Below are 21782 nucleotides of genomic sequence, written 5' to 3' on the forward strand. Positions count from 1 at the left end.
CATTTTGGAAAGAAGAGACCCCAAGGTATTCGCTGATGGGCATAGTGAGTTCATAGAACTTTTTATTTTTTGTCACAAGTTAGTGGAATATGAGACTTTGTAAGAAAAAAAAAAAAAAAAAAAAAATCATCATTTTCCGCTAACTTGTGACAAAAAATAAAAAGTTCTATGAACTCACTATGCCCATCAGCGAATACCTTAGGGTGTGTACTTTCAGAAATGGGGTCATTTGTGGGGTGTTTGTACTGTCTGGGCATTGTAGAACCTCAGGAAACATGACAGGTGCTCAGAAAGTCAGAGCTGCTTCAAAAAGCGGAAATTCACATTTTTGTACCATAGTTTGTAAACGCTATAACTTTTACCCAAACCATTTTTTTTTTACCCAAACATTTTTTTTTTATCAAAGACATGTAGAACTATAAATTTAGAGCAAAATTTCTATATGGATGTCGTTTTTTTTGCAAAATTTTACAACTGAAAGTGAAAAATGTCATTTTTTTGCAAAAAAATCGTTAAATTTCGATTAATAACAAAAAAAGTAAAAATGTCAGCAGCAATGAAATACCACCAAATGAAAGCTCTATTAGTGAGAAGAAAAGGAGGTAAAATTCATTTGGGTGGTAAGTTGCATGACCGAGCAATAAACGGTGAAAGTAGTGTAGGTCAGAAGTGTAAAAAGTGGCCTGGTCTTTCAGGGTGTTTAAGCACTGGGGGCTGAGGTGGTTAAGGGTGCATTCACACGTCAGTATTTTTACCTTTCCAGATAAACGTTCCTGAGGATGCTTTTAGCATGTCATCCGATTTTTTGACGGATCCATTGACTAGAATGGGATAATGGAACGCAAAATAGGACAAATAGTAGGACAGGGTATATTTTTTTTCCAGGATCCGAATAACGGAACCCACGGAACGGAATCGCGGAATCGGAGAGCACCATGAGTGCTCTCCGATTATTTGCGGATTCCATTGAAAATGAATGGATCCGCATAACGTTCCGTTTTTAATCGGAACGGATGCGGAACACCAAAACGGATGTGTGAATGGACCCTAATACTGTACGGAGATCTGTCTCATCACAGTATTAGAATGTATGGGCTCTAATGAGCCGAAGTTAGTTATTCGCGAAGTCACGCGTGACTTTGTTGAATAACTTCGGTTATTAATTTTTAAAATGGTAAACCACTTTCAAACTTGAAACCGAACTAGGGTTAGATACCAGTCTGAACCGAACCCACGTTCGGTTTCAAGTTTGAAAGTGGTTTTCATCTCCAGTGGCAGCAGAGCCTAGTTTTCTTTATAGAAGTTATAAAATCTCATTGTGGGCTTCATAGCGTTACATACTTGAAGAAGTGAAACATAAAAATAAAATAAAAATGTATATGTACAATTTTTTTCTCATTAGAGAGCTACGAAAATAAAAGCGATGCAGTTCACATACTGTCCACAAGATGTCAGCAGCGTGCTCAGACCTCCTGACTCGATGTGTTTCACATTATTTACATTCCCCCATGGCCTTGTTTTTTTTTCAGGCGGAAGTGCTTTGATAAGAATGCTTTCCTCCGGGCGCAGAAACTCTGAAGCAATGGTTCCGGGGGAGGTGACACGTGGCTCCGGCAGAGGGGCGGGGAGTGAGGCGTAGGAGGTCGGGAATGGCAGAGGATGAGAAGACAACGGAGAGCCGTTACCTGATTTATTTTGGTATGTATGGAGGAGGAGGAGAACTGGGGCCGGGGCATCGATTCTAGCAGTGCTAGCCTATGGACGACTACTGAACAGAGTTATAGCAGAAAAGTTGCTGCAGTGCATTCCTTGGGGAGGGGGGTTAGTGCATTCCACAGGTGTTGTGGGACTACAAGTCCCAGCGTGCCTGGCATACTTTACATAGCATCCACCACAGGCCATGATGCACCCCCCTGCTGTTGTGGCACTACATGTCCCATCATGCCTGACAACAACTAGAAAGTTCTGTGCGCTTCCCTCCTATTTTTTTCTGGAACTACAACTCTCAGTTGGGCATCAGCCACTGTGGAGCTGCAGGCCCTTGAAGTCCTAAGCTGTTGTGGAACTACAAGTCCCATCGTGTCTGGAATACTTTTACAACGACCTTAGAGATAGGTAAGTCGTTTTGCATTCTCCAGCTGGTGTGGAACTACAACTCTCAGCATGCCTGGCACACCCGGACACCAACCCTGGAGCCACGGGTATGGACTGAAATAAAACTCGCTTTGCGGACCGTAAGTCAGGACGGGATGCTTGGACTTGTAGTTCTACAGCCAGTTGGGCATCCCCCTTGTGCCGGTGTATCGAGAATCTGCATTCTGCCCGCCACGTATGGTGGAAGCGCACGGAGCTGGCATAGGTGAGACTCGCGAACTGTGAGGGCTAACCTCTGGCAATCCAGATGTGGTAAAACTACACGACTCCCAAGATGCCTCCCTTCCTTGGCTGTTCTCAGAACTCCATAGGAATGAATGGAGCATGCTGGGAGTTGTAGTTTCACCACAGGTGGAGTGCCGGAGGTTAGCCATCAGTGCCCTAGAAGTTGCTGGGATGTGGCAGCTCGGGAGATGAGGAGGTGGTTGGAGACAGTGATGACTTCATGCTCCACGGCCACGTGGATTCCTCCTCCTAACATTCTTCTGAGGACAGGCATTGGGAAGATTTTCCCACAGCAGATTTTTATTGCCCCCTCATGGAATGTGGCGGGGGGTGTAATACTGGCTGGGAATGGCCATTTGTTTGAGCAAAAATTTTAGTTTCTACCGAGGTTATGTGACGTCTAGGATGTGTGGTTAGAGGGTGTCCTGTCTGATCTGTGGCTAAAGTTTTTATATATATCGTATTTTTTAGAGGATTGGTGTCGTATAGGGTCCGTAGCTTTGTAGGATACACTTTTGTGTCAATGTTCTAAAGTTCTGGCTAAGAGGGTGGGTGTCGCCGGAACTGCCTGCCGGATCCGTCAAAACGCATGCAAACTGATGGCATTTGCCAGATCCATTTTGCCGGAACACTCGGGGCCAGATCCGGCATTAATGCATTTCAATGGGGAAAAATCACGGCAAGTGTTCCGGATTTTTGGACGGAGATAAAATCTCCGTCCTGAAAAGGCAAAAAGACTGAACTGAAGACATCATGATGCATCCTGAACGGATTTCTCTCCATTCAGAATGCATTAGGATAAAACTGACCGGTTCTTTTCCGGTATTGAGCCCCTAGGACGGAACTCAGTGCCGGAAAAGAATAACGCAAGTGTGAAAGTACCCTTATTTAGTGAAAACACTTTGAGGTGACAGCTTAACTATCAGACAATTACCTGGCAGTCTAGTCAGAACCAGTGAGAAAAGTGTCCGTGCAGTCACTGCCCCAGGAGTGTGACCTGTGCTGCACTGTGGAGGAGAGTGCAGATCTCCACCACTAATAGGCAGCGTATGTGTATCATCAGCTGTTTGTAGGGAACAGGAAGTTTTAAACATTTTGTTAGGCTCCTGGTCTTTTAATACACTAATAAAAGTAATTTTTTAGGGTTGTATTTTGATCTGGGTCAAGTGAGGTAATGAGCCTCTGAGGCCTAACTGTGGTTTCTTGTATTAGTACACCTCTGCCCAGATCTGGGTCCCCCCCGCCCCTTTTTTTGCTATTATGGCTGGCTGTAGGTGTGTTATATAAGGTTTATGGTTGGCCCTAGATCCTAGAGGGTTGGTGAGATAACCCGATGAGTCCTGACTGGAATTACAGCAAGCACGTAATTTTAAGTGGCTGAGCTGGCGAGCCCGGGGGTATTATTTCAGAGCAATTACTCTTGGTACTGGGTGTGCACCGGTATATTAATATATCAGACGTATATTTTAATGCCCTGAAGGTGCATTCCCTGAGCTTTGAACCGGTTTTGTAAGATTACAGCAGGAAGTACAGTCCCCGGAGTCTTGTTAATGGCAGATTTTTGGAAGACGGATTAGGGAAGGTGCGTTTATAAATGGGATCTTGTGCTGTCGTCGGTATAGCCTGCAGATACTGGCAGTGGTCTGTGCATCCTCGGGTCTGAACCTTTTCTCCATTTCTCCCTGTTCTCCTTCCTTCTGTTATGGAGGAACAGTCTCGCTGTCCTTTTTAGATTACCGTACATCAGTTCTCTGCGGGCTCTGGGTATCCTCAGAGTTCCCAGTCTGGTTTGTTTTATTACTACGTCCCTGTGTAATATTACTAGTGATTAGAATGGGCTGTGATTGTGTATTAGGATTGTGTCTGTTGTGCATTTGTAGTATTTCGGGGGGAAAGTCCAGACTAGGTGACAGCTTTAGCATTGCGCTTTCTTTTTTAGATCCTGAGTTGTACAAAGTTGTTTTCTGCAGTCTTTATCAGAAGATGAAGCTGCTAAGACTGAGCACTGCAGAGTTGTTCAGGGACTGAGATTACGTGCCGTGGGGTCTCACGAGTGCTTAGGCTGCACCCCGCTGGGTTACTTAGAGGCAGAGGTTGCGGCCCAAGGGCTTGCTCAGGGACTGTGGATTGCTCCCCTGGTGTTATCTGACTGCCGAGCTTGCACCCCGCGGGGTCACCCTGCGGCCGAGCTTGCACCCCGCGGGGTCACCCTGCGGCCGAGCTTGCACCCCGCGGGGTCACCCTGCGGCCGAGCTTGCACCCCGCGGGGTCACCCTGCGGCCGAGCTTGCACCCCGCGGGGTCACCCTGCGGCCGAGCTTGCACCCCGCGGGGTCACCCTGCGGCCGAGCTTGCACCCCGCGGGGTCACCCTGCGGCCGAGCTTGCACCCCGCGGGGTCACCCTGCGGCCGAGCTTGCACCCCGCGGGGTCACCCTGCGGCCGAGCTTGCACCCCGCGGGGTCACCCTGCGGCCGAGCTTGCACCCCGCGGGGTCACCCTGCGGCCGAGCTTGCACCCCGCGGGGTCACCCTGCGGCCGAGCTTGCACCCCGCGGGGTCACCCTGCGGCCGAGCTTGCACCCCGCGGGGTCACCCTGCGGCTGAAATTACTCTTAAATTTTTGTTTTTTTCCCACGTAGGATGATGTGGGACAGGATTGGAATCTGTCTGCTCTTTACGTGTGTGGGGTTCCACTTTAGCGCCGCCTGTGTCCCAGGAAGTCGTACCTGTGAAACTGCCAACACTACCTCTCTGGATGCCTGGATCTGCTCTCTGATTGGCACTTTGTTGGTGGGACTCAGTGGGGTCTTTCCACTCCTGGTGATTCCTGTTGAAGCAGGCGCCACGCTCAGATCTGAAGGTACAGTCAGTTTGGAAGCATTTCTATGTTCCATGTTGTCTCCAGATTTATTTTTATCATACAGAGCTGTAATATGGCATCTATAGAAGTCTATGAGGCCCCGGACAGTACATATGGCTTCTTAGTACATGCCGGCCCTGTGCACATGACTCTGCTTTGTGCATAAGACCTTACCCTGCTACGTAGGGCTTTCTTCAGGGGGCCAAACACCTAACAATGTCTGTTTGTTCTTCTGACTTATGTCTATTTTAGCCGTCTGTTTATTCACAAATTTCCAGGAGGAATTACAGAGGTACCGCACAATGCAAAGTTCTGAGAAAAGATGCTCCAGAATTATCTTGTAGAGGTTTTAAAGTGTAACTAAGAACTTGCTGTTAAAGGCGTTATCCAAGACTGAATAACCCACCCTACAGTGCCCAGACCCTGGACACTTGGCATACCTACCTGGTCTCCAATGCAGATTTTTTTCCTGGATCGCTCCACGGCTGTCTTCGCATCTACCCTGCCTGCAGAAAGCAGCATCTAGGGGAGGGGGGCCTCTGCGGTGACCTGCGCCCTTGCATCACATGTGCCATCACGAGTGACACAGGGTGGCAGGTCACCGCTGCGGCCTGCTTTGGCTGCAACCCCCTCCCTATGCAGGGGAGTTGCAAAGACAGCAGTGGAGCGATCCGGGAGGAAGCCAGCATAGGAGACGTCACGGGTCCGGGCATTGCAAGGGGGAGTTATTTAGTCCTGGATAACCCCTTTAAGCGATTTCAAATGGCCTAAAAATCATTTTTGTAATCTATTTTATGGGTTGATTTTACTTCATGTCAAAAAAGGCCCCCAAAGAAAGTGAAATATTGGTGACCTTTCCTCACGATAGGTCATCAGTATCAGACTGGTGGGGGGCGGACTCTTAACACTCCCACCAGTCATCTGTTTGAAGAGACCAAGGTGCTTTGGTGAGCGTTGCGGCCTCTTCCTAGGCCATTGATGTCACATTCATCAGTCACGTGGCCCAGGTGCTGCTCAGTCCCATTCTAATAAATGGGGCCGAGCTGCAATACCAAGCACAGCCACTATACAATGTACAGCGCTGTGCTTGGTATACTCTGAGGAGGCCACAGTGCTCACCAGACCTCTTCAAGTAACTGATCGACTGGGGTATCGGGGGGGTTGAACCACCACAAATCAGACATTGATGACCTGTCCCTGGGATCAGCGTGCTTTGGTTCTCCAGCTGCTTTGAAACTACAACTCCTAGCATGCACACTCAGCTGTTCTTGTAACTCCCATAGAAGTTGAAAGGAGGACTCTGGGAGTTGTAGTTTCAGAACAGCTGGAGGTTGTTGATCCCTGACCTATTCCGAGGACAGGCCATCGGTCATAACTCCAAGAAAACCCCTTTTAAAGGATATTGTGGTTGTTTAGGACCTGGGTAGTTATTTACTTCCAAGCCGTCTCCGATATGGTGGGATGCAGAGACAACCTTCACCTCTGCCTATAGCTCTTGGCTGGTTATCACAGGGTGAAATATAACCCATGTGCTGTGGACGGCCCTAGGATAGCAAAGAAAACATAGATCCTAGAAAGTTAATGCGATCTCTAAAATTCTCATCCAGCAGAATAAAAAAACGGCCAGTCGACGTCCCTGTATATAGCATTACTCGAAACCATGACCCCCGACTAATCTGTCGGATTCACACTTGTAAAAAACCTCTATTACGAGCGCCGTCAAGTCTTTTGCTATGAGTACCTCCATTCATACACACAGAAGAAGGGTATTCATTCAGTTTTTCCATTTCCAGAGGGCTCCAAGAGGCTGAAGCAGCTGCTGAGTTTTGCTATTGGTGGTTTACTGGGCGATGTGTTTGTTCATCTTCTGCCGGAGGCCTGGGCTTACACCTGCAGCCCCACAACAGGTAGGTACACGCTCCGGCCTGCTCCATGTCTCCTGCCTATAGGTAAATTGTTGCTTTTATTTGCAGTAAATTTAAGAGTTTTGTGAACCTTTACAACAGATGACCTATTCTCTGTATAGGTCATCAGTATCTGATCGGTGGGGGTCTGACACCCGGGACCCCCACTGATCAGCTGTTTGAGAAGGCACCGGCGCTCGCAGTAGCCCTACGCCTTCTCCCTGCTCACCAAGCACAGCACCGTACATTGTATAGTGGCTGTGCTTGGTATCGCAGCTCAGCACCATTCACTTCTATGGCACTGAGCTGCGCCTAGGCCATGTCACCGATGAACGTGGCGTCAAGGGAAAACCGAGAGAAGGCTGCGGTTGTAAACTCTTGCAAAACCCTTTTTATGCCTCTTTATGCCAATACATAAAAGCCAACTTACTCATTTTAACAAGTTCTCTTAGCTTAGCGGAGCAGGCAGAAGCAGGAGGCTGCACCGCTCAGCTAATCCTGGCCTAAAGAAGTTATCCTATGTATTCACAGGATAAAATGAATACTTTTCAGCATGCTGAGAGTTGTAGTTCTGGAGAGCTACAAGTTGGTGACCACTAGTAATGAGCGCTGCCCATTCATACATTTCCATACTCCGTACACCGCTGAGCTGTCAGCGGTGTACGGAGAACTGCGTTTTAAGCGCACAGGGAATGGTTCTCTTTAGGGATGTAAAAGAGTAAAAAAAAATAAAAAATTGAATAAAGTATATTAGGGCATTAGGGACATCATATAAAAAATTGTTATAAAGGTTTAGTTTTCTTTAAACATTTGCTTTCTTCTACAAAGTAATTGTTTCATAGTGTATAGTCAGTACAGGCGTGTGCAACGTGTAACTGCGCGTTTGTGGCCGGTCTGGGCTGGAAAGAGCGTGTGCAAGCGACAGGTGAGAATGTGTGAACGTGCAGCACGCTAGTACCAGGTGGTGACTATGGGGAATATCCTCACGGGGAAGGATTTATACACTAGCTTCTTATCAGCAGCCTTGTGTCGTGAAGAGGGGCAAAAGTGCCAGTGATGTGTCAGGTGCTGGTGGCGCTGCTTGTTACTAGGCAGCAATCCAAAACTACATCCTATACTTGCAACCTTAGGCCCCATTCAGACGACTATATTTTTGCTCTGCATATTTTGCGGATTGGATGCAGATCCATTCATTTCAATGGGACTGCAAAGAATGCGGACAGCACACCGTGTACTGTCCACATTACTGTGTCCGTTCTGCAGCCCCACAAAAAAGATAGAACATGTCCTATTCTTGTCTGTTTTGCGGACAAGAATAGGCATTTCTACTATGGGTTTGCAAGAAAAACACGGATCCCGTCCTTTTTTTTTTTGCAGGTCTACGTTTTGCAGACCACAAAATACGGTCGTGTGGATGCACCCTAATGCTCAGTGTATACGGCCTCTGAGCACCACGTTTGGAGTGTATGCAGGAACACACATTATATGTATACATAGGGCTCCATTCAACCGGGTGTCAGGGTGGGATGTGTCTGCACATGTATAGGAAAGCACATTAGGCTGCATGTTCCTATACAGAGGGCGCGCAGAGAAAATAAAGGTCACCTTGTGGTGCACAAAAAGACAACACCCAGTGTGCATATAGACTTACGAGCACAGCATTTGCTAAAATGCTTCATGAGGTCCTGCCAGATTCCTAATGATCGTTACAGTCGGAAAATCTGTCCTTCCTCAGATATTCTATGTCGCCTCATATTTCATCTTGTATAGTAACTCCTGTGCATGTTCCTGTATATAATATGACTTCTCATCACTGCAGGGAGCTCTCAGTCCCTCCAGCAGCAGCGTCTCCTCGGCCTATGGGTTATCATAGGATTCTTCACCTTCCTAATTTTGGAGAAAACGTTTTCCAGTGGGAAAAATGAAGAACAGACGGCAGTTAACTCTGTTCAGGTGAGTGACACATGCCCAGTAAAAGACTTTAGTGACCTGGTCATAGACATAGACCTGTATAGCCAACGGCAGCTTTCCCTAGGGATCATATTAAAGGTGTTGTCCTATGGAGGCAGCTTATCTCCTATCCACAGGATAGGAGATAAACGCCTGATCAGCGGGGGTCCGACCGCTGTGGCTCCTACCGATCACAAGAACAAGGGCTGTTCTCCCCAGTTTGAATGGAGTGGTGGTCACGCATGTGCGCTGCCGCCCCATTCATCTCTGTGGGGATGCCGGAGAGTATGCCGTACATTTGAATGGAGCGGTAGGCACGCATGTGTGTCTGCAGCTCCATTAAAATGGGCCCCTGTTCTCGTGATTGTCAGGGATCCCAACGTCGGACTCCTGCCAATCAAACACTCATCCTCTCTCCTTCGATAAGAAATCAGTTGTCTTTGTGGTACAACCCCTTTAAAGGGGTCATCTATAATTAGAGCAAAAAAAAGTCACTTATTCTATAGGTAGCAGCACATGAGAGTTGTACGATCATTGGACCACTAAGCACACCTGGCTATTTCCAGACACGGCTTCACCAGCCGTCTTCCCACCTCACCCTCTTATATGGACGCTTTGTAGCAGACTCTTTGTAACCTGAGCCCTATGGTATGAATATCTTAGGATTCTGCTGAATCGGCTTCACATATCTGAGAACCAGTCATTGTAAAGCTAAAGAAGTTATCCTATGTATTCACAGGATAAAATGAATGCTTTTCAGCATGCTGAGAGTTGTAGTTCTGGAGAGCTACAAGTTGGTGACCACTAGTATACAAACAGACTTGAGAGCGGGGCTGGATTTTTCATGATCCCCCTCGGGGCTTTGTGTTGTGCTTGGTGATAATTCAGTAAATTTAAGATAATGCAGCTGGTCGATCTGCAGCTCTTTGTAAAACCACTATTCGCACATTGTATCGTCACAAGGAGTTGTGCAAAGATGCATATACACACAGACTGAAGGCGATGGCTGGGCCCGCCCTTGTATACTGTGCTGGAACCGGTCGTCTTCTGCACTGTACACATAATGTCGTAGAATAGCAGGACCTTCTTCGGGTTATTGCAGCATTCATCACCTCTAAGAGATACCTCTTTGCGTATTATTTTCCCATGGAGCATTGCTGCTAAGTCTCCATACACAGCTGGTCTCCTTAAAGGGGTTGTCCAGTGTGCATCAATCCCCTTTCATTTCACCTAACGTGTCCCCATCTTTCACTTTAGAATCTATTTTAATTGGCCTCATACACACGACCGTATGTATTTTGCGATCGGCAATTTTGTGGATCCGCAAAATACGTGTTGCATTTTTTGCTTATCCTCTGCTTCATTCGGTCTGTGGTCCGCATTTTGCGGCCACCTATAGGATGGGACATGTTCTGTCTTTTGTGCTTTCTGCCTCCGAATGTCCGTTCGGCAAAAAGATGAAATACGTCAACAGAATGCGGACTACGGGCCCTTTGGAGTCAATAGGTCCGCAAAAAATGTGGATGTAACACGGACCACTTCCTTAATTTGAGAATCTGTGATTTGCAGACCGCAAAACGAATACAGTCGTTTGCATGAGGACTTGACTGAATGCACAATATCTCCCGATCCAGGAATGCTGTCACATGACCCTGTCCGCTTTTCTCTCTGCAACCTCCTGTGGCGTCATGTCCACTTGCTTCCAGCCCAATCATCTGCTCTCCTCTGTATCCTTTAGTAAGAACACCCATCTAATTAGTGTAAGCGGAGCGCCTCAATCCTCTGTAGCAAAGCAGAAAAACTTCCTGCGGATGCGCATCACTAGCAGACTCTGAAACAGGGAACAGCCAGTGCCCGTGCAGAAGATCATAGGGCCCCGCCGTCTCCTCGGCCATGCTGATTAGATGGGTGTTCACATTACGGGACACAGCAGAGAGCAGAAGACCAGGCTGGAAGCCAACGGGGTCATGTGACTGCATTCCTGGATCTGGAATTCGCATGCATTTGGGTAATTACAATGTAAAAGATGGACACACATTCGATTTGATGAAAGGGGGTTTATGGAAACTGGAAAAGCCCTTTTAAGAAGAGCCAGTAAGCTACCTCCAAGGCATCTCACCTGCTCTGTACTATTGAGGATATTTGGCTTTCCTATTTTCCCTTGCATGTTCCAAGGCTTGATAAAAAGTGACTCGTAGGGAGACCCTTCCAGTAGGAGGTATATACCTCTCAACAGTCCTAAAAAATGCTGCGCCATCTAGTGGTTTAATTCAGTCAGTAAGTGGGCACAGCGTACAATCGCCAGTTTTGGAGACTGTATACCAGGGATGCTCGACCTGCAGCCCTCCAGCTGTTGTAAAACTACAACTCCCATCATGCTCGGCTGTAGGCCGATAGCTGTAGGCTTTCTGGGCATGCTGGGAGTTGTAGTTTTGCAACAGCTGGAGGGCCGCAGGTTGAGCATCCCTGCTGTATACAAAGTGGACTCTGAGCAAGTGTTGGTTGCAAAGATCCATATTCTTGATTCGTCCTGGACAGACTGATCGTCAGCTGGGCCCCCAGGCTGTACCCATCATGGAACACTTTCCACCCGCGATAGTCATGTTACATATCACCTGGAGGCCGAGGGGATTTTGGCAATGCCTGTGTGGCCAGTCTGGCTTTCAACTACACCACACAACTACTAGGTGCGTACTTTAATTACGTGGATGCGGTTTTAATGTTTTTTTGGGTTTTTTTTTGTTTCAGAAAGTAGCTCCCAGCAGCTTGATGAATGGAAAGCATGGCGTGAACAAAAAGCAGCGCTCTGTACAACAGAGACCTAAAAGTGACAGTATTAAGGTCAGGACCTAATAGGTAGTGTATATGAAGAGTACATTGAAGAGGCCGTCCGGCTGTGCTTTAATCAATGGCTTATTCATTACAGGTCAGTGGCTATCTCAATCTGCTGGCCAACACCATTGATAACTTCACCCATGGCATGGCGGTGGCGGGCAGCTTTCTGGTCAGTAGAAAGGTAGGTGCTACTTTTTTGCTTTAATAAAAGCCAAGTCATCCTGGTTAGCTGAACCCACTGATGATTCAGCATTTCATACCATTGGCATTCTTGAAGTGTTTAACATTACTTTTTAAAAGGACCCGTCCCCCGTCCTGACATGTCTGTTTTAGTAGCTATTTGCATTCCCCATTGAATAACAATTCTGGAACATCTATTCTTATGAGTTCATGATGCCCCATTCCTGTATTATTCCTACTTATGAATGAAGTACTATCAGTTTTGCAATGGAGGTCCAGATGAGTGTTACCAGTTTGGTTGTGTGTCTCTGCACAGTCTGGCACTGACTGGATATACTGTGTAGTCAGATGGACCTTTTTTGCAAACTTCTGACTAATGTATTCAAAATGTATTCAAAACGTCTTTTAGGAATAATAGAGGAATGGCACAACATAGTCATCAGAATAGATGCTCCAGAATTTTTATTACAAGGGAAATGCACCTAGTTAATAAAACTGACATTTCAGGTGAGGTGACGACGACTTTTTAAAAAGGACCCGCTCCTGACATGCCTGTTTTTAATAGTTTCAGGCATTCCCTATGTACAAACCGGATTCCCAAAAAGTTGGGACACTAAACAAATTGTGAATAAAAACTGAATGCAATGATGTGGAGATGGCAAATGTCAATATTTTATTTGTAATAGAACGTAGATGACAGATCAAACGTTTAATCCGAGTAAATGTATCATTTTAAAGGAAAAATACGTTGATTCCAATTTTCACGGTGTCAACAAATCCCAAAAAAGTTGGGACAAGTAGCAATAAGATGCTCAAATTTACTTTTTCCAGCCTAACGAAGAGCTGGAAGACCAATTAACACTAATTAGGTCAATTGGCAACATGATTGGGTATAAAAAGAGCTTCTCAGAGTGGCAGTGTCTCTCAGAAGCCAAGATGGGGAGAGGATCACCAATTCCCACAATGTTGCGCAGAAAGATAGTGGAGCAATATCAGAAAGGTGTTACCCAGCGAAAAATTGCAAAGACTTTGCATCTATCATCATCAACTGTGCATAACATCATCCGAAGATTCAGAGAATCTGGAACAATCTCTGTGCGTAAGGGTCAAGGCCGTAAAACCATACTGGATGCCCGTGATCTCCGGGCCCTTAAACGACACTGCACCACAAACAGGAATGCTACTGTAAATGAAATCACAGAATGGGCTCAGGAATACTTCCAGAAACCATTGTCAGTGAACACAATCCACCGTGCCATCCGCCATTGCCAGCTGAAACTCTACAGTGCAAAGAAGAAGCCATTTCTAAGCAAGATCCACAAGCTCAGGCGTTTTCACTGGGCCAGGGATCATTTAAAATGGAGTGTGGCAAAATGGAAGACTGTTCTGTGGTCAGACGAGTCACGATTCGAAGTTCTTTTTGGAAATCTGGGACGCCATGTCATCCGGACCAAAGAGGACAAGGACAACGCTCAGTTCAGAAGCCTGCATCTCTGATGGTATGGGGTTGCATGAGTGCGTGTGGCATGGGCAGCTTGCATGTCTGGAAAGGCACCATCAATGCAGAAAAATATATTCAGGTTCTAGAACAACATCTGCTCCCATCCGGACGTCATCTCTTTCAGGGAAGACCCTGCATTTTTCAACAAGATAATGCCAGACCACATTCTGCATCAATCACAACATCATGGCTGCGTAGGAGAAGGATCCGGGTACTGAAATGGCCGGTCTGCAGTCCAGATCTTTCACCTATAGAGAACATTTGGCGCATCATAAGGAGGAAGGTGCAACAAAGAAGGCCCAAGACGATTGAACAGTTAGAGGCCTGTATTAGACAAGAATGGGAGAGCATTCCTATTTCTAAACTTGAGAAACTGGTCTCCTCGGTCCCCAGACGTCTGTTGAGTGTTGTAAGAAGAAGGGGAGATGCCACACAGTGGTGAAAATGGCCTTGTCCCAACTTTTTGGGGATTTGTTGACACCATGAAATTCTGATTCAGCATATTTTTCCCTTAAAATTGTACATTTTCTCAGTCTAAACTTTTGTTCCGTGATTTATGTTCTATTCTGAATAAAATATTAGAAGTTGGCACCTCCACATCATTGCATTCAGTATTTATTCACGATTTGTATAGTGTCCCAACTTTTTTGGAATCCGGTTTGTAATAACAATTATGGAGCATCTAATCTTATGGCTCTATGTTGTGCCATTCCTTTATTATTTCTACCAGAAGTTGTGAATGAATTGCTATTAGCCTTCAGTAAGGGTACAGAGGGGTGTAACCAGTTGGGGTGGGGGGTGTACCTGCTCACTCTATCCAATCAGTGCTGCCATTTTCAGACTGTGCAGGTACACACCCAACGTATTACCACCCCTCTGTACCCTTACTGCAGACTGCTAGTAATTCATTAATAACTTCTAGTAGAAATATATAAAAGTAACGGCACAACATAGTCATAAGAATAGATGCTCCAGAAGTGCTATTACATGGGGATTGCAAATAGATACTAGAACAGACATGTCAGGAGAGGGGACAGCAACTCTTTAAGGGCCTTTGTTCCATATGTGCAACCCCTTTTTCGATTAGTTGTAACCACCAGCAATCAGTGATCGCCAGGGAAGCTGCGCCACCCTCTGAGAAATGTGCTATTACGTTCTGCACATTCAAATAAATGGGCTATAGTCATGCTGCGTCCTCCAGAGCAGGAATTACAGCAACTCCCCCATAACGAAGACTTAAAGGGATATTCCGGTTTAGAAAGAGTTATCCCCATAACCTGTGGAGCCCCCCTCCTGAAATGGATGGTTGGTAATGCATGCGCCTCTCTATTCATTTCTCTGGAAGCTCTGGAGATAGGGGAGCGCTGCACACTGCTATCTCCGGGGCTCCCATAGAAATGAGTGGAGCGGCCATGCGCATTCTGACCAGCCGCTCTGTCCATTTTTCTACCTCATTAAGACCCCCTTAACGATATAGACAATTTTCAGTTTAAGGACCATCGCTTTTTTTTTTTACAGCTCAATATTCTCTCATCCATAACTTTTTATGTTTTACTGTGCTGATTGAGGTCTTGTTTTTGTGGGGCAGGCTGGAGACTTTTTAGTAATAATTTTGGGGTGTATGTACCGTTTTCTTCAGACTATAAGACGCTCCTGACTATAGGGCACACTCTGGGCAGTTCAGGCAGGGTGTTAGAGGGGTGCTGGGAGATAGTCAGTGAGCCTTTCAGTCTGTAGGCACTTGCCCTACTGCTTCACTTTTAGTCCATCGCCACACGGCATCCCCAGTGTGCTTCAGTGCATTGTGTGGGAAACGGGGACCCTGCTGCCCTTTAGATGCAGACAGGCTGGCCATTAGCAGCAGTCGCTGCAGAGGACTTCAGCGCAGGGTTTTAGTCCTTCCCCCAGATCAGCGTCTCAGGCTGGTACCATGAGGAGGCTTTTCCAGCACGCGAATCCCCAGAGTATAACCAGGCCAGCCTCCGACTCTGAACGGGATCTAGACAAGGAATTGCCAAAGTGCATTTGTTGCCCAGACCGAGGTTACGTGCAAGTCAGGGTAGCACCACGATTTTAGTGCAACTTGTTGACAACCCCATGTTCCTCTGGATCCCTTAAAGGGGTTGTCTCATCTCGCTGTTACTAAGGCGAGTTAGACACAGTCCCGACCACCTCCCGACCAGGACACAGCAGAGCGCTGGAGCTCTCTGCTGTTCCCTGGCCAGAAGATGGTCGGGGCTGTGTCTCATCTCGCCTTAGTAATGGCGAGATGAGACAGCCCCTTTAACAATTTTTAAAGAGGGCCTGTCGCTTCTCCTGACATGTCTGTTTTAGCAAATACTTGTATTCCCTATGAAATAAAAATTTTGATTTACCAACCCCCCCTAAAACTTTGTATTGGTTCATCTGCTATTGCTCCTAGGAAATTCTGAACACATTGATAACAGGACGTTACCATTATTCTTGCCAAAGTAATGACCCTGACGCTGGTTGTGTGTCAGACGGTGTAGGGACACACTCAACTTTTAAAACCCATGTATACGTTTCCAGGAGGAATAGCCTAGGAACCTCACAATGTAGAATTCGATAAAAACAAAAAACATGACCTAGGATTGTTACCTCATGCGAATCACAAGTGGTGAAAACAGACAAAAATGTCCTATTGTAAGCGCTTGTTTTGTTAAATATTTTTTTTCTCCTAGGTGGGAATTCTCACAACTGTGGCCATCTTATTACACGAAATTCCCCATGAGGTCAGTGGAGTGCTCCTGTTTGGCCGACCCTTTGTATTTTCTCTCATCCGTCACTTCTCTAATGCTGTCACTCCTACAGGTTGGGGATTTTGCAATTCTCCTCCGTGCTGGATTTGACCGCTGGAGTGCAGCTAAGATGCAGCTGATGACTGCCATGGGAGGCATCCTCGGCGCGGGCTTTGCTGTTTGTGCGCAGTCACCCAAAGGGGCCGGTAAGTATTTAACTACCAGATTTACTATTTGTGTTGTTTGGGGAATGAAGGCTTAAATAGCAGTATCATCAAAGTAGCTTGTTCAAAGGCCCCTTCACACTGGGCTATTATCAGGAAGGTGCATTCCTAGGAACTCTCTGTCCCCATAATTGCTCTGTCTAAAGGTGCTGCCGATCACCTGATAAACTAGCAAAAGCTTGTTTAGGCTTATTTTAGACTAGCTTGTCCGCTGTGGGAAACGCGACGTGTGGGATCCTGATTTCCCGTTATGGACACTTCTGTGACAGGACCGCATGGCATTATAATGAAGTGTGTCTCTGCCCGACCTCCGCTATACTGATCTGCATTATGTGAGTACAAATCATCCTGGCAGAGGTCGGGCATGGACACACAGCATTATAAATCATTATAATGCTGTGCGATCCTGTCACAGGAGAAGTGTCAGTAACAGGAAATCGCGCTCCCACACTGACAGTGTTTCCCGCACAGGACACGCCCCGTCTGAAATTAACCTTAACGGGTGAAAGCATCACCAGTGTGGTCACTTGAAATCATCATTTCTGAGTAGCGCATCGTGCTGTGCAAACAGGGATCTGCTGCCCAGAAACGATGAATGCGTATCGAGAGAAGCGATCACTCGTCCCCAACAGCGAAGGTGATTGCTCCATGTAAATGCAGTTTTCACCTCTTGCAATTATCAGGAGCGAACATTTCAACTCGTGTAAAACAGCCTTTAGCAAACAGAAGGATCTGATCATATAGCAGGGTGGATTCGAACTCCCAACAGCTTCTCTCGTCAAACATCAAGCTATTTTAAGCCTGTGGCTTGTTTCCCATTAGTAGACTTTGGGCCAGGCATCAGCAACCTTCGGCACTCGAGCTGCTGTGCAACTACATCTCCCAGCATGCACACTTACTCAGCTGTTCTTGTAACTCTCGTAGGAGTGAAAGGAGGATTCTGGGAATTGTAGTTTCAGAACAGCTGCTGATGCCTGCATTAGGCTGTCCTAAACAGTAGTCTGTAGTCTGCTCATAGATCTGCACACACTTGCCTGCAACTCTGCCTGTGTGTTGTTTGAGCGGTGTGTTCTTTAAAGTAAGTGCTTCTGATGTCATCAGGATAAATATATCATCAGGTGCAACCGTTGGTGCAACTTGTGCAGCTGGTAAGTGTGCCCGCTGTCACCTTAAAGCAGCTTCTGAACGGTTTATTAGGTGGCATGTAATGAATTTCATGGCTAACCGTGCTCAATGATAAGGTATAGGGATAGCAAATGGCTCATATACTGTTCTTGCACGGGGGGCCCTCAGTTATCTGTGTCAGCCCCTGGGGTGAAACTACAACTCCCAGCAGGCTGCATTCACTTTGAAGGGTGTTCCAAGAAAAGCCAAACACGTATGTATACTGACATTTGTAGTTTCTCAAGTGCTGGAGGTTGCCGACTCCTGGATTAGTTAGAAATATGGATGTTATAACCATACTTATATTATCTTTCATTACCCTCACAGGTGAAGCAGTGGCTTGGATTTTACCCTTCACATCAGGCGGTTTCCTGTACATTGCACTGGTTACTGTGCTCCCTGACCTTTTGGAAGAGAAAAATACAAGGTAGGCACCGCTTCATAGGAATGTGAAGTCCAGTGGGTTCCATGGTGATCAATGACTTGCCATCCAGCCGCTGACTAGTTCTGTCCCCCAACGCCAGAATATGTTATTTCCAGAGGAAAGGTGCAGTCTGAGATTGCTTCGATGCTCTGTCATTATAGACTGTGGAGATAGGCAGGACTGGAGTCCAGTTTTACAGGGAATATAAACTGAGATGAGGATGTGGTCTTCAGATGAATGTGGATCCATTAAGGGATGAATGAGATTCTAAAGAAGTGAATTGAAAAGGAAGAAGAGATGGAAAAACAACAGTACTGAACAGTCCCACCTTATTTAAAGGGCTTGTCCCAAAATGACAGCGTATCACCAATCCACAGTGGTCTGCCTTGTTGTCTTGTAGAAACAGTAATCGTGACCGGGCTGCAGCTCCACACTGGAAATGCAGCCTGGTCACCATCGCAGTTTCTACAAGCCTGTTCACTTACATTTTTTTCCTTCTCGGTGCCAAGGCTGCTGTAATCACAGTACTTTATTAACTGGCCAGTCCCCAATGCAAAACGCACAAACAACTTGTAATTTCCTAATCGGAAAGGATTTGTCTATCTGCATCCAGGAGCTTCTCCCTATTGTGCCCTATGTTGAAACAAATGGAACAAATGGACTGTTTAGCCTGGATATTCTCAGCTATTGAACCTTGAATCAAGAGCCTTTCAGACAGTCAGGGAAGCTGAGCCTCGGGGCCATTTAGTGCACTCGCTAGTTCAGTTTTCATAGTACATTGTATAAGTTTCCCAGTTGGAAAAGAACATAGGCACCATTACCACAGCAGGTATCCGTTCTCCATGCAGTTTGCTAAGCTTAAGTGTATAAAATTAGGAGATTGATTTTTATTTTTTATTTTTTTTTTTTAACTTGAGCAACAAGTACAAATAAGTTTGTGCACCCCTTGTCTCCTTTCCTGGAAAATCAAATCCTGCCCCTTTTTTAAAAAGCATCTGTCAGCAGATTTGTGCCTATGACACCGGCTGACCTGTTACATCTGCACTTGGCAGCTGAAGACATCTGTGTTGGTCCCATGTTCAAATGTGCCCGCATTGCAAAAAAATAAATAAATGAAGTTTTAATATATGCAAATTAGCCTCTAGGAGCAACAGGGGCGTTACCATTACACCTAGAGGATCTGCAACTGCCGCTCCCTCTCCACTTTGATTGACAGGGCCAGGGTTGATGACTTTTTAAATGCCTGGCCCTGTCATTCATAGTGCAGAAGATGCAGCAGTTGCAGAGAGACCGGAGTCTAAGGACAACGCCCCCGTTGCTCCTAGAGGCTCATTTGCATATATTAAAACATCATTTTTCTCAGCAATGCGGGCACATATGAACATGGGACCAACACAGGTGCCTTCAGCTGCCAAGAGCACATGTAACAGGTCAGCCAGTGTCACAAGGACAAAACTGCTGACAGCTGCCCTTTACATGGATGAAATCAGCATTGATGTGATCTACGTGATGGTCTCTCATACACTTGCACCCTTCTCATTTGTTTGTCACCTGTAAGTCCAATGTTATAATTAAACTCTACTATCTATGTTCTTTCACAGAAATTCTCTCGTCCAAGTCCTGCTGATTAGCTGTGGCATTGTTGTGATGACGATCCTGTCCTTAACCGTGAAGTGACTACAACCCATCCAAGACGAGACGACCCTGCAGGACCTACCTGCACAAGAAATGTCCCCCTTGGGGCAGACCCGTGTGCACGACCGTTCCTGGTTTCCAACGTCGGACATGGCACCCCTTCCAAGTCGCCGATGTTTAATTCCTTTTTTGTTTGTTTGTGGGCTTGGCCTTTCTATTGCTGGTCTTGTGTCTGCATATGTGGCCAAGTCTTCTTTGTGCAAGCCTGTGTGTCGCCTGCATCTTCAGTATATCCTGCTGCTTGCCTCGTCTGTCCTCCTATAAGGCCGTGCGTCCACCCTCGTCCAGCGTTTTATATGTTTGTGTACACATACCGTGTACTTCTGCAGGTACACTAAGAAGAGACGGGCTTTCTGTACCTTCTACTGTGCAAGAAAGTATTATTCTACAGCTTACAGGTTAAAGACCTGATTGCACAAACCTGAAACTAACTTTAGCTACTGTTACCAATTGTATTCATAGACACCAGAACCACTGATGTTTTTTAACGGTTTATTCTACTTCTCGGAAAGCAATAAGGATATAGAAAGAGGGGTCTTGTTTCTGTGCTGTAGCGGATAATTTATTCACCTGGTTGGGGTGAATGCTCCCCTCACAGTACCAGCAGGGCGGTATATAAATCATTCTAGGCTAGCCTTAAACGGAATCTCCACCTTCTGTCGTCATGTCAATTTTATGTCGACAGTTCTGCGCTGATTTTATATATATATTTTTTTTTAATATAGCTTTTATTGTGATCAGAACTCCAAATCCCATGCATGGACATAAAGTTAAAGCCTGTGGACATCTTCTGGGCACATTTTATGTTTGCATTCTAGTCCTTTTTGGCTAAAAATACAATTTTTTTAATAGGTCTTTATTAAAAATGTTCAGCCATTTCTGTGTTACAGGGTTAAAAAAAACAGTCTGTTTCCAGGCTCGAACTTCTTGTTCCTTTTGAATCCTTTCTTTCATGTGTAGCGCTTATCTCTGATCTCCTGACCTCATAAAGACATCATAGCTCAATTCCTATTCAACAGATAAAGAATATGGCTTGAATAAGCGTTTACGAGGTCAGGAGATCAGAGGTAAGAGCTACATATAAGCCATCAGATGATGGGATTAAAAGAAAACAGAAACTGCCTGAAAACAGACTGATTTTTAACCCTGTATCTCAGAAACGGCTGAACATTTTTAATAAAAAAAACTATTGAAAAAATTATCTTTAGTCCAAAATGAGCAAATTGCAATCATAAAGAAATGCCCCCAAAGGTGTATGTAGGTTTTATAAGATAACATGCAAACTTTCTGCAGCCACCACTAGGGTGAGCTTAGAAACTTACCACATACTGTCTCTGATTTATTAATCGTAAAGATGGCGTAAGGTTCGACAGGTTGTCTAGACCTGCACCCGTTTTGTCTCAGGCTGGATGATAAATATGGGGCAGGGTCACTTTTTAACTCTATACCAAGTATTGGTTGTCTTACTTTTTACACCAAAATTGTAAATTGGTGCATCTTTTACAACAAAGCTGTCCCTTCTCTCTAAGTAACGCCTCTTGATGAGCATGTTGGGGGGAAAAAAGTGTAGAAACCCTTGGTTTGCCAATTGGCTCCACTTTTTAGACAGGTTTTTGGCACACAATAGTAAATCTGGGCCACCGTGTATTGAACTCTGTGTATAACAGTGTGCAGTTAGCACCCTCTAGTGGCCAAGAATGGATCAGTTATGGTTCCAGCCATCAAAGAATTAGTTGTGGGCCTCCTGGCTGCATGATGTGCTGCATGCAAATACCAGACCTTCTGTCTTGAAAAAGGTCGTTTTCTCTAGTACAACAGCCCAGATGAAGACGTGCAGGTCCCAGTCTTTGGACAAAGTCATGGTGGGACAGGCATTTTTTTTTTTTTTTGGAGAGGCGTAATTGCCA

At 45.8% G+C, this 21782-nt stretch overlaps 1 protein-coding gene across 1 annotated transcript; it reads left to right on the plus strand.

Moving 5' to 3' along the window:
• Positions 1–1548: 1548 nt before the first annotated feature.
• On the plus strand, positions 1549–21431 carry SLC39A13 (solute carrier family 39 member 13). Its single transcript, XM_040409212.1, has 10 exons — positions 1549–1698; positions 5019–5239; positions 7033–7146; positions 8963–9096; positions 11842–11934; positions 12020–12109; positions 16312–16362; positions 16442–16574; positions 18084–18183; positions 19782–21431. Exons 2-10 carry the CDS (start codon positions 5020–5022, stop codon positions 19855–19857), a joined length of 1011 nt encoding a protein of 336 aa, XP_040265146.1. The 5' UTR covers positions 1549–1698; position 5019; the 3' UTR covers positions 19858–21431.
• The last annotated feature ends 351 nt before the right edge of the window (positions 21432–21782 follow it).

This window comes from Bufo bufo, chromosome 10 (genome assembly GCF_905171765.1).
Source record: "Bufo bufo chromosome 10, aBufBuf1.1, whole genome shotgun sequence".
In the NCBI taxonomy this organism is placed as follows: domain Eukaryota; kingdom Metazoa; phylum Chordata; class Amphibia; order Anura; family Bufonidae; genus Bufo; species Bufo bufo.